The sequence below is a fragment of the Nuphar pumila genome, chromosome 2 (assembly GCF_984573655.1).
Source record: "Nuphar pumila chromosome 2, dmNupPumi1.hap1.1, whole genome shotgun sequence".
Classification (NCBI taxonomy): domain Eukaryota; kingdom Viridiplantae; phylum Streptophyta; class Magnoliopsida; order Nymphaeales; family Nymphaeaceae; genus Nuphar; species Nuphar pumila.
In genome coordinates this window covers 100,353,137-100,366,780 of record NC_143250.1, presented here as the reverse complement: position 1 = coordinate 100,366,780, position 13,644 = coordinate 100,353,137, and the positions used below count along the sequence as shown (strand labels likewise).

The following is a 13,644-nucleotide window of genomic DNA, read 5'->3' as shown; positions in this document are numbered from 1 at the left end:
GATATCTATCAACTACAATAAAGAGAATTATGCTTTTCATTTACATGAACCGTAAATCAGTGAATTTTATCAGATGAGGTCCCCTTTATGCCTCATAAATATCTTCCATCCCCATCGGTATTCAAATTCCCTTCCTCACACTCTTCCTCGAGTGGCTTTCAGTTTTTATAAGTTTACACTGATGTGATAGGTCAACATCATTGCCACTCTGCCAGCAATATCTAACTAAACATGCGTTAATGCCTGTTTGGAATCTTACAGTCTGTGGTAGCTAAAGATGCAGTTACCAAATCCCTAAAATTTGTGATTTTAGGAAATCCACATGGTTGTTTGAGATAAGTAGAACTGTTCAGCTAAGGATTTACCACTTCCACTTGTGCAGCTGTTTGGAATGCAATTAAAAAGTTTAAATTATAACCGGAAGAGCATTGTAAAGGTCGTCGGAGTATTCACTGGTGTAGCATTTGGCAACTACCACCAAGTGTAGGTGTGAAGTGAAACATGGAACTGGAGGTGTAAAATACCATCCCTTCTACTGCATCCATCATCCCAAAAGACTTTGGCAATGGGTATTCCACGCTTCCCACTCCTGAGCCTAGATTCTTAACAGCAACTTTATTGCCAACTGTCTAACTAAACACGCATTAAATAAATATATATACATATATATATATAGGGTTGACATTTGCTACATCTAACATCTATCTAACACCATAGATGTGATTTATGTTTTATTTAGTGGAAACTGGATTTGGATGGACATAATTTGACTTGTGTACAGGCTTTTCTGGTAATCCGAAAAACAACGGCTACGAAAGCATCAATTTTTTTCTCATAAAAAGTTATTTTTTATTAAAAAATCCTTATCCAAGAGTCTATTCCTCCTAAATCGCATGTTGAACACATCTATGATGTTAGATTGTGTCAAGACAACTTGCATGATGAGATTCAAACTAAACGATCGTACCAAATATAAACCGTTATATATATATATATATATATATATATATATATATATATATATATAGAGAGAGAGAGAGAGAGAGAGAGAGAGAGAGAGAGGCTAGGTTGCTTCTTATCTAATTGATTGGTGGAATGGGATGGGATCAAGACCATGAGGCCCTTGTTCACCATTATCCAAAGTAGTGAGACACCCTTAAAAATCTAATACTGGCTCCTCTCGTCTCCTTCTATGGCTACTGCTATCACACAGAGCTCCTCTCATCCCTTCGGATGGCACCATGGGGATCTTGATGACAAGAATTCCCAAATCCATGGTAGGAACATCCACCTTGTGCTGGTCATCTTCTCCCTCATTCTTCTCTTCACTGTTTTGTGTCTGTATGTTTGTTGGGCTTGTCAATACGGGCATCGAGTAGCCAGGCATCAACACTTCAATGGTTCATCATCAGAAGCACTAGCTGCCCAGCCTAGTCAACCAGGTCTAAACCCAATCGCACTGGGAAGGCTGCCAGTCTTTCTCTACAAATCAACATCTTCCGTTCTGCCGGGGTCTGAAGAACCACAATGTTCTATATGCTTGAGTGTGTTTCATGAGGACGAAAAGGTGAAGGTCCTGCCGGGGTGCAACCACTGCTTTCATCCTGAATGTGTCGATAAATGGCTAAGTTGGCAGCCTAGTTGCCCACTCTGCAGATCATCTCTTATTATGATCTTGACCAAAACAGTATGAATTTGGTTTCAATGGATGGATAAATTTGCTCATTTGGTTTTTGCTTTATTAGAGAATTTTGGTTTAAGTGATGGATTTATTTTTTTGAGAGGAGGTTTTAGTGATGGATTTAGATGAAAGAAAATGAAAAGATTGGTTATTCTATGTTAATTTTGTGAAACATACATAGTATGAGCAAAGCGGCCCGGGATCAGGCAACAATTTACCTAAAATACAGGTCCCCGCGAAGTCATTAGTCCATATTCATGCTTGATCAAACTAACAACTGATTCGGATTCATCGAGTCCACGCCAACTTTACTGCATTCAAGTATTAGAATGCCGGATGGCAGCCATGGAAATTAAATCACAAGATCAGGTTAGCAAGCAGACATGTTTCTTTGCTTAAGGAAATGAAGTGTTTAAATGCTATTGAAAAATTATTCCATGGTTTTCTGGATTTCTAAATGTTTTAATAGTATGAACAATTGAAAATCAGGGAATCACCACTTACTTGTTTGGTAGGATCTGTTCGTGAACATCACCTTGTGTTGGGACTTTGCAAGTTCAAATCCCAATGGTATGATGTATAACTGGTGGGGGTCTCCCTAACCCCAGCTTGCCTATCAAAAAAAATAAAAATCATGGAATCACACTGCATTTTCAGTGGCATGGAGACAAATTACTTCGGCCTAGGATCCTTGTAGTAAATAAGTCCAAACCCCCACTCCACACTCTTAAATGATTTTAGGGCCAAATTCCTACAAGGAAAGCAGGTACCATGTTTGCGTTGCCCTGGTAGGGCCTGCAGAAATATTCTGTTTTGGTGTTTTCTTTGCAGAAAGCCGAAGCCTTCTGCGGCACGGAAATGCGCCCTTAATGTCCAAAATATAGATGCAGCTCTCACCATTTGGGGATGATTACTGGTTCTGCACATGTATTAGTGCACGATGGGGATCGTCGCCTTCGTCATCGTCATCGTCATACTCATCTTTTGGAATGATTAATTAAACAACAAATTAAGTATTATATTGTTACAAACAAGATTGTAAAAAGGGAAAAGACAAACGAAAAGCGGATTATGAGAAGTTGCTGTTTCCCCTTGGCAATCACCTATACTTCTACCAATAATTGAGGGGTGACATGTCACATGCTGTATACCATAAATTTTTAGATAACAGGGGAAATCCACCTCGCTCACCGAGGTCATCGGTGTAAAAACCTGAGGTCCTTTTTTTTTGAAAGGCAACCTGGGGTTAGGTTAGGCTGATCCCTATCAGGTATCATTCAATTAAAATGAGTTACATCAGTATTGAATATCATATTTTTCCCATTGCAGGGGACCAATCTGAGGGGTGGTCCTTCCAAGATTTCTGCATCCCCCTTAGCTAACTTAGCTAGATAACCGGATATACAATTAGAGCTAATTTGTGGTTTGTGTACACTATTTCTTTCACAATTATACAAAAAATTCCCTCACCTTCTAAGGAATGATAGAGCCTTGAGTCTCACCATTCAAAAATTTGTGGATTTTAGAAACTAGATCGATCCTTCCAGATTCCAGTATCACCTTTGAACCAGGGTCTATCAGATTTAGAATTTCGTCCCAATGAGTACACTCAACCTGAACCTTACCTTTTGGTGAGCAACACCCTTGGGTTTCAAACTTATGATGTCCCTTCAACTTGGTAACTTTCATGAGTTGCCTCTACCAAATGAGCAGAGCCCTTGTGGGCTTGCTCTATAGTACCATACATGTAAAGACAAAGCACATGACTTTTGTAAGGGAGGGAATCAAAGACAGTGTGAAAAAGGGAATCTACCATATTCTAATGGAAGCATCTTAATTGTTTGTTACTGATGTTGGATCAAGTACACGTCCATTTCCAAGTGGGTGTACCATTTAGTTGGATGTGGGACCATATAACAGGAGTTCATACATGCCCCGCTGGAGTTGGGCCTGATAAAACTTCAGAGGTATCATTGCACTTGCTGCTATTCTCTTTTTTCTTTTTCCAAGTGGGTGTACCATTTTTTTTCTTTTTTCTAAAATTTTTAAAATTCACCTACTGTCCAAACTTGTAAATAAAAAACTTTTTAAGACCTTTTTACTCTTCTCACAAGTGAACCTCACGAAGTTCGTGAGATATATAATTTTTCCCGTCAGTTAAGGCAAAACCTCACTTAAATGTATATTCGCACACTTTTTTTCAATCATCAAGAAGTGCACAAAAATTATCTTATTTATGTGGTCTTCTCTATTAATCATAAAATTGTAAATACCTTAGTAAAATCACACATTTTATACTAAAGTTGTGGGATACCACCGTGTAAACTTTTTTTCTTTTTTCTTTGACCATCACTTAAATGTATGTTTGCACTTATTTTTTTACGGTCTTCACGAAGTGTGCAAATATAACTTATGTGAACCTTCGTATGATCGTAACTTTGCAAATACCTTAATAAAATCATGCAATTTTATAAGAATATTGCATATCTAATTGTGCAGAGAGATGCAAATATATTACTAATAACGAAGTAAAAACACATATTTTTTATATTTTATTACAAAATTTTAAAAAATCACAACTCTTGGTCATTGTTCGTAACAATTATTTGCAGTGTTCCCTAAAATCACAAATCCATCATATTTCACCAAGTTGTTGATGAGCACAGACAAGGAGAGGCTTAACCTGCGCCTCAAGATCTACACAACCCACTGCAGGGCTCCTGTGGTTCAGGGTCATATCCCTATCGTGTTCAATGATGCACTCGCTCGGTAGAGAGCTTGGCTCCTCTACTACGCACAATGGTACTTTTTCACTAGGCACAGGGGCATCCTGCTCCGCAGGCACCATAGTGAAGAATCATGGTTGTTGTCCTCAAGGTGGAAACCATGCGATGCTAACGGGTTGAGCTGTCAATCTGGCTAGACCTGCATCTGGTCCATGGTGCATTGTTTTGTTGCTGGGATAGTCGACTTTCAAACAAAGTGATATACGGACAAGGGCCTCCAAATGTTGATGTCGCAGGTGGCCTGCAAAGAAGCTGTGCAGGAACAATGAACATGCATTGTGCTAAGTATGTTGCTCATGTGTATATACCTAGTCATTGTATAAGTCGATTTATACAAGGGTATTATGTTATAGGAAGGAGAACAAAGATCTATGATCACTCACCTCTATTCGGATTGGTACCATTTGAACACACACATATGTGATTCAAAACCCATCCAAGGAATTTCTTCTTGCAAATTCTATTGCAAGCATTCTAAGGACTGACATTGTCAAGTACATATTATTCATCGATAGTGTTGGATCCTACTGCATCACAGTCTTCTGCATATTTTAATAATCTTATGGCAGGTACTTTCAACTCCAAATGCATCTTTAAATTTGGCCCACAACTTGTTGTGTGCATTCGATTCACAATTTTGATTAGCAAGGTACACATTGCTCTAAAACCAATTATTGTGACACATTATAACAACACATTGCTCTAACACTAGTTGTTATAGTTGCAACCCTAGGTTCTATGCCACGATACATATCGACGGTTTGGGAGGTACACAAAAAATAGGGTCAAACGGGAGAAGCTAGATAAAATAGCTAAATAAGGTAAGCGTAGTTTGGGTCCAATAAGTGTTTCGGGTGTAGTTTTGGTCTAAAATTGAAAGGCGCTGGTCTAGGTATCCTAGAAATACCTAGGGACATGTGTAAAGGTACGATATATGATCTAAACACATAGAGACACTACTAGCGGTCAAGGGTTACTTGGTTAAGAAATTCAGGCATTTTGGGCACCCGACAGGATGCGGTTTCAGGTTTGGGGTTATAAGAAGCCAACGAAAGCTAATCTAAAACTAAGAAAGGGTTGTAGAGGTGCCTGTGAGGTTTGTAGTAGGTTGAAATGGAATTTCTCATGTTTTATAGCTTGAACACAGGATCTACAAAGTAGAAGGTGACTTTGGCTTGTCGGGAAGGCAAAATGCATGATCCAGGTATTGGGGAAGCTCAGGCTCTAAAGAAGGGTTGGTCGTTCAACCCTCATAGATCTGATATGCAGAGGGGCTCAGAGAGGACCAGATAACATGAGGGAGGAGAGAGATAAATGTTAGAGAGAGAAACAAAGATAGAGAGAAGGGGAGAAGTTAGAGAGAGAGGTAAGAGAACTTTAATCAGTTATTCAATAATGAAATATGCTCTCCCCAAGACCTCCTTATATAGAAGATGATGGGGTTTAGTTCTAATTAACCCACACTTCATTTAATTAAGAAAAAATAGTAACTCATCACCTTCAGACCCACACATTGTTGATTGACTCTCCTGGGGCTTTCGAGGTAGCATCTGGATCCTGGATATATATCTATGGTTATTTTTTTTTACCATAACAGATCATCACATTTTGCACCACATTGCCTCCAAAGTGGAGTTCACGACCCTTTGAATTGTCGTGCCCCTGGGACCAAATATATTGTCCCCTTGCATTGGGATAATTTTGTGGTTGCTAGATCGTGACTTCCTACCTGTTGCAGAACTCCTAATTCAAACCGAGTATCGGTGAAGGAGTTGGGGATATTGCTTGTGAGTGCATGCACTAGTGAGGAGCATGCAACTGAGCTCGTAACGATGACAGAGTTATACTTTCAAAAAATTGTCAAGATAATGTGGTTGTATGAGAATGACCACAAACAATTGGCAATAGTCGCATTCTTCATGGTGACCCTGTTGGTCTGTCACCTCAGGTGGTAACTGATCATGCATACATTTTGCATTGTTATTCATCTTATTTTATGCATGATTCAGTGAAAAATTGATTTAAAAATATAGTTTTATCGTTAGTTTTGAGAAACTGCATTGAAATTGAATTTATCAAAAAATCACGTATTTTAAAGTTTACCCAGCATTTTTTAGTATTTTTATTAGTTATAGATTTTTTTAATTATATTTTAATTAGGTTAGGTTTGAATTAGCCAATATCAACTAGTTTAAGAAGTTGTATTTTTTTAGAAAAAAATACATTTTTCATAAGAGACCTTATTTTGAAAATTATCAAAAATCTTTGAACTCTTTTTGAAAATCTATTTTAACCTAATTAGAGCATTATAAATACATCTTTTTCAGCAAGAGGAGACATTTTTTCAGATTAGAGTTCATGCCTCCTCATTCTTTCCCCTCTCTTCTCTCTCCCCCTTGCTCTCTCTCGCTCTTTTGTCAATTTCTTTCTCTCGTTGTTCTCCCCTTCTTCTTCTTCTCCTTTTTCTTCAAGCTACGAACCCTTTTATCATCAACTTCTTCCTCTTTGTCGAAGCAGCATGGATGCAGCTGGATTGACCATCTTCTCTCTCCTCAATTCTTCTATCAGAGATGATCTGTGATAGGTTGTTTCTTTCTCTCTCTTTTTCACCATAGATTTAGGTTTTGCATAGCTTTGCATAGCATTGCATTGCATTGCATTGCATTGCATCGCATCACATGACATATAGTTTTGTAGATCATTGTATCATCTGAATATTCATCTAGGTTAGTTTATGTATTGCATCTGAAAAATAAAAAGAAAAAAAAAATATTTCATTTTGATAGTTTAACCATTCTTGACTTAAGCATAGAAGAATCATGTTTTTTTGGTAGATCATTATTTTTATTATAAGATTTAGGTTTTGTCTTCTTGAATCTTGATTAGCTTAGGATTAGATGTAGTTTAAAATACTCTGCAGTAATTTTTTTATTATTCTTCATCATCATTTTAGATCATATAAACAAAATATATATTTTTTTAGCCGAGTATTGTGTTTATTGTTTTGTTTTTGTGAAATTGGTTTTGATGCCAAATCAATATGCTATTTGTTTTCAGCAGGTTAATGTTAGTTGTTTTCAGCAACGTTTTAGTCCCTTTTTTTTTAATCAGTTGTTCTTCATCAGCATACAACATCTTTAGTTTTTAAGTTTTTCATTAGACGTTTTCAGCATATAACATTTTAGTTTCTTTGTTTTCATTAGGAGTTTTTAAATCGGTTTAGCTTTTGCATACACCGTTTCAGCATCTTCTAGTTTAGCCATTAATCATTTTAGTACATATTCAATTAACGTTAGTGCATATTTAATTGGCATCTTTAATAGGTCAATTAACGTTTTCAATAGGTCTGCATCCCAATAGCTGGGTATTTCATTAGTATTCATGTCATAGGTTTGACTTCAGATTTAACATTTTCTTTTAGTCTTAATGGTTTAATTTTTTTTACAAGTGATTCGGGTATAGCGTCATCTACTAATTTGTTTCTTTTCTTGTTTTGTTTGTTAGTCATTGTTTCTTCCCTACATTAGGTTGCTTGTTATAATTAGTTCAATCAATTAATTAACTTAGGTTTGGCTAAGTTTCATGCGGTTAATGAGTCAAGTAAAATTATTATTTTTTATCAGCGTACATTCACGACTTTAATGATTAGATAGTTTCTCTCTGCTTTTAATTCAGTTACTTTGTTTTAGTGGCTTTAAGTTTATGTAGTTTGGTTCAGGTAATTAGTTTGTTATACCTGTTAGATCTTTATTATGTAAATGGTCAGTTGGTTATCAATACTACATTTAGTTTCATAGCTAGTGTTAATTGATTTCTTGCATAGCCGATTAGCTCATTCTTTATTGATAGCAGTAGTTGTTAAGGTTTATTAATAATTAATTTGTTTGTTATTTTCTTTTGTCATTTAGCTAATTAGGTTAGATAGTTTTAACTCTTGATGTACAATTTTCTTGTTCTTAGTTACATAGTTGTTAAGAAATCTCATAAATTGTTTTCATTAGTTAGCCCTTTTATTGTTTAGTTGTAGGTAGTTTTACTATTTTGTATTTTAGTAGTGTGTCTAGTTAGTTAGATCTTGTTTTGCTGAATTTCTAATCAGTTAAGTTTAGAATTAGTTTAGTTTTCTTCATTTTGTTGTGTTTTGTGTTTTTTATTCTTGCAAGGAAGCGATCGAATGTGCAGTAAAACCCTTTTTGTGTCCTCGAAGTACCCTTTGAGGTCCTTTCAAGCCCTCAGAAGTCCTCAGGAGCCCTCAGAAGTGTCCTTTAGCAAACCATACAAAAGTGTTCAACCTAAGTACCTAAAGGGTACACAAAGGGAAGGGTAAAGGGAATCAAATCAATCAAGAAGGGACAAGAGAACTTGAGCACTTAAGACCTTTTCTTTTACTTTTAGATTAGGCTTTTATTTTATTTTTATTTCAATTATTTGGGTTTATATTAAGGTCGTTAATTATTGTTTAAAGTCTTCCGCAAAGGGCTGCATTCTCTTCCCTTATTAATTCAAATAATTGATTTTTATTTTTTGGCAATAAAGAGTAGTTAGATTATATGTTGAATACAAAGTATTTTCTGTTCCCTGAGATCGACCCGGACTCCACCACTCGTGCGAGATAGTTTTTATTATTTGGTGTCTAGCTTTCATTCTTGTTTTCATTAAAAATATTATTTTAAAAATCATTTTCATAAAACTCACACCAAATTTTTTACATCGTTGCCGAGGAACGATGATTAATACGAGTATTCACTTTATTGCGAGTGTTTGTTCGCATTTTGATAGGTTGCTAGTTTCTTTTTTGTTCTTTACTTAGGACTGTTTATTTTTTTTTCTTTGTTCATTAACTAGGATTGTTTAGTTTCTTTTCAATACTTATGTTTAGAACCACGTTGGTTGCAACTCCTAGATATCAGCTTACCTTTCTTGCATGACCCGCCTACTAGGATACCCTTAGAGGTGACTGCGCATGATTGGTACCGTGCTCATAGTTTACTTTTTGCAAAAATATTTGTGGGTGTAAGTGTGTGGTGCTTGTTTACTTCTCGTTTTCTAGTTCTCTTTTTTTACCTACTTTGTGGTTTGTTGTGGTTTGGCCGCACTGCATGTTAGGTAGGTAGAAAACCTGTTACTTAGGACAGTTGTTACACTGGTCTACCCTGAGGTGCATGCTAGGGCGACGCTCGCTTGACTCTGAGCTTGTTGAATTAGTTGAGGACCCCAAGTCCCTTATTAGGAGAGCTCGTCGATCCGGCCCCATGGCTCAAGATCAGCAGTTGACCCATCCTCTTATGAAATACTTCACTCCCAATGCTTACACTCCTACGTCCTGCATCACGAGACCTGATGTAGGAGCCAATCAGTTTGAGATAAAGGCCAACATAATTCAAATGCTTCTATCTTTTTATGGCATGAACAATGAAGACCCCTACCATCATCTCAATGAGTTCCTTGAGATCTGCTCCACTGTGCAGATCAATAATTTTGGGGATGATGCATTGAGGTTGACGTTGTTCTCGTTCTTCCTCAAGGATAAAGCCAAGCATTGGCTGAAGGCCTTCGATACGGTTCAGATTACCACTTGAGAATGCATGCAACGTGAGTTCCTCAAGAAGTATTTTCAATTGGTAAGACAAATCACTTTCGTAAAGCCATTACCAGTTTCTCTCAGATTGAGGAAGAACAATTCTATGAGACCTGGGAGTGGATGAAAGATCTTCTCTAAAAGTACCCCCACCACCAAATGCCCCATTGTCTACTGGTGTAGTACTTCTACGATGGCCTGACCGAGAAGAATAGGCAAATGGTTGACTCTTCTTATGGGGGCACGTTCATTCTCAAGAGCAAGGATGAAGCATGGGCCCTATTCGAGATATTGAGCAAAAATGTCATGCACCATGCCCTATCCTCGCGGCTTAATAGGATCACACCTGTTCTTAGTGGTCCTAAGAAGGGAGGGATTTACAAAGTTGGGTCTGAGCATGATTTACAAATCAAAATAGACCATCTGACTAGGAAAGTAGATCAATTACTGGCCAACCCAGCTTCGATAAATTCAGTAAGAAAAGTGTGTGAGCTAAACGCTAGTCCTGCATACTTTGTTTCTGAGTGTCCGACATCACCACTCTATCATGAATTCGTTCAGGATCAAGTGAATGCTACCAAAGGGTTTCTCAGACCGGTGCACGATCCTTATACACCCACCTATAATCCGAGATGGCAAAACCATCCCAACTTTGCGTAGAGAAATCCATAAGACCCCCCCCCCCATCTGTCTCTCCAGACACAACACAGACAAGGTAACCTCCCACAAGGTTACCCGCGTCTCATATTTCTACAGGCTCAACCCCAGCTTAGTTTGCCTTCTTCTAAGGAGCCCACATCGAGCTCATCTTTTCAAGAGAAATTGCTCGAAGCCTTTTCTAACATTAAGGCCAATCTCAAATCCCACACACAGTCAATAGCCAAGATAGAGACTCAGATGAGATATTTAGCTGAGGCCTTGAGCAGACGAAGCGAGGGAAGCCTTCCCGAGTCAGTCTGTCATTAACCCAAAGGGTAAGGAACCTATGTATCACGACTTGCACCTCACAGAGTCCCACCATAAGCAGATCGACTCTATTATGATCCTTCAGAGTGGGAAGGCATTTCACCCTACTCAGGAGTCGATTGGAAAATCCACGGTCACACCCACTACTCAATCAATCTCCTCCACTAGGCCCATGAAAAATGGGCAGGGCCCACAGCCTGTTTCTTCTTCGTATATTCTCGCAGCCCCTTTTCCTCAGGCCTTAACCAAACTGCATGATTTTGTCAAGCAGGGGGCATGCATACACAAAATGCTTGATATATTCAAGTAGGATCACATCAACCCTCTCTTGTCTGTCACTGCTTATATTGATAGATGTTCAGTTCTTGGCTTTCCACCATTTGAGAATAGTCTCTACATGGAGACTAAACCTTTTCTTTCCAGTCTAGAGAGTCATCATATGGTCCAGAGGGATAGAGTTGGAGGACACATAGTGCGCAGTGTCACAGATGACACTCTTTTTCCCAGAGCCCCTGATTGAGCATGACTTCACGTCCATTGATTTTATGGACGATGAAGGGTCTCCAGAGATCCGTCCAGCTGAAGACGTAAAACTTAGCACTTTATGAGAGGCAGTCCATATTTGTGATGTACTATTAGTAGCTTTAGTAGTTTTTTTATTTTTTAGGTAGTTTTCTTTTTTCATGAGCGCAAATGATAGATTATGTATGCATTTCATTTTGTGGTATAATTTTTATGAGTTGCAAACTGTTAGGCAGGTGAAACCTCTGCAGAGCCATTCACATGCCACATCAGGTAAGGTTCTACAATGTGGATTAGGTGACTTCTACATTTTCTCCTAGTTATTTTTGTTCTCATATGCATTCACTCAGTTTCATACATGCATGAGAAAGTGCCACTGAGGACAGTGTCGTTCAAGCATGGGGGAGGGTGCAGTTGCACACCTAGACTTTTTCTATCTTTGTACTTACACTTTTAATGAAAACTCATAAAAAAATTGGGCTTTTAAGGAACGAGTTTGAACTTATATGACTGCTTTGCAAAATCTAATATTTTAGAGGATTTTTAAGCCCCACAAAAAAAATTCTGACACTGATCTAGAAAAATATGGTTATTTATGTGAATTTCAAAGAAATGGTTATAGATGCATGTTAGAGTTTATTTTGAATCACAAGTATGAATATGCATTGTTTTATTTTTGAAAAACTAAGCAAATGAACAACATTGCATTCACGAGCTCATAAAGTGAAAAAAGAGTATATGTTTAGTTGTTTGATCTCTTTGTATTCCACAATAGTTGGGCTCAGACACAGGTTGAAGTGTTTGAGTTTCATGTCGAAAGGGATAACAAAGGAAATCACTTCTATGTCTAGTTGATATTTGTGGCCTATTTGGTTCAAGCGAGTAGAGCATGAAGGGTGTTTATACCTGGTGCCCTAAAGCCATCTGGTTCAGGAGCCATCGGCCCAAAAGTCCGTTACATAGACTTTATAGAGAGCCCAATAGATGTTGACATTGCACATGATAAAGAAGCAGACTATACATAAACTATAAAAAATTGAAGGTCTAGTGATTCAAGCAATTAAGTCTGAGGGATACTTTGTATCTGGTGCCCTAAGGTCGTCTAGCCTGGGAGTCACTGACCCAAAGCTCGCTACATGGGTCACGAAACTAGAAATTTGATATAGTGCTCAACAAAAGAAAGAAAGAAAAATTGTGAAAAAAAAATTGAAAAAAAAAATAGCGTAAAAGAAAAGGTTCACTGCTTAGAAGCAAATATTGAGAAAACCTGTGCAGAAAATATATGAGTGACGATTAGTAAATAATAACATGTACTTTTTTTAAATTTATAAGAATAAAACATAAATGATTATGCAATTTAGAAAAGTAAAAGAAAATATTTTATTTTGTAGTGTTTGTAAAAGACTCTAATCATGTTTTGAAAATATAATGACATGAAATATTTGTGAAAACAAACTCCTTGATTGCCTAATGATTTTTGAAGTTGGTTATTGTTATGCATACATGACAGAGATATTAGTGGGTAGCATCACTGCAAACCCTCACGAGACCTTACTCATCTACTAAGGTAACCGAGGAGTTAAAAGGGCTTGTTGCATATGCTAAATGTAACAATGATTCCTACGAAAGTGAGTTAGGTTTTGATTAGTTAGTATTTTTGCTTTTTGCTTCAGTTTGCTCGAGGACTAGCAAACGATAAGCATGAGGGTATTTGATCATGCATATATTTTGCATTGTTATTCATCTTGTTTTATGCTTGATTTAATGAAAAATCGATTTAAAAACCCAGTTTTATCGTTAGTTTTGAGAAACTATATTAAAATTAAATTTATCGAAAAATCGTGTATTTCAAAGTTTACCTTGCATTTTTAGTGTTTTTGTTAGTTTTAGATTTTCTTAATCATATTTTAATTAGGTTAGGTTTGAATTAGCCAATATTAATTAGTTTAGGAAGTTATGTTTTTTAGAAAAACATATTTTTCATAAAAGACCCTAGTTTAGAAATTATCAAAAATCATTGGACTCTTTTTGAAAAATCTATTTTAACCTAATTAGAGCATTATAAATACATCTTTTTCAGCAAGAGGAGACATTTTTTTAGATTAGAGTTT

At 37.0% G+C, this 13,644-nt stretch overlaps 1 protein-coding gene across 1 annotated transcript; it reads left to right on the top strand.

Annotated features, from left to right (window-relative positions):
* Positions 1–1,192: 1,192 nt before the first annotated feature.
* On the top strand, positions 1,193–2,591 carry LOC149846384 (RING-H2 finger protein ATL66-like). The gene is made up of 2 exons (XM_089991130.1): positions 1,193–1,584; positions 2,513–2,591. Exons 1-2 carry the CDS (start codon positions 1,193–1,195, stop codon positions 2,589–2,591), a joined length of 471 nt encoding a protein of 156 aa, XP_089847256.1.
* Positions 2,592–13,644: the final 11,053 nt, after the last annotated feature.

What these genes read in the sequence shown, in the direction of transcription:
- LOC149846384 (XM_089991130.1), top strand. Translation starts at nt 1,193, where the DNA reads ATGGCTACTGCTATCACACAGAGCTCCTCTCATCCCTTCGGATGGCAC. An exon ending in AAGGTGAAGGTCCTGCCGGG is followed by an intron (nt 1,585 to 2,512) that starts GTGCAACCACTG and finishes TTTTCTTTGCAG; the next exon opens with AAAGCCGAAGCCTTCTGCGG.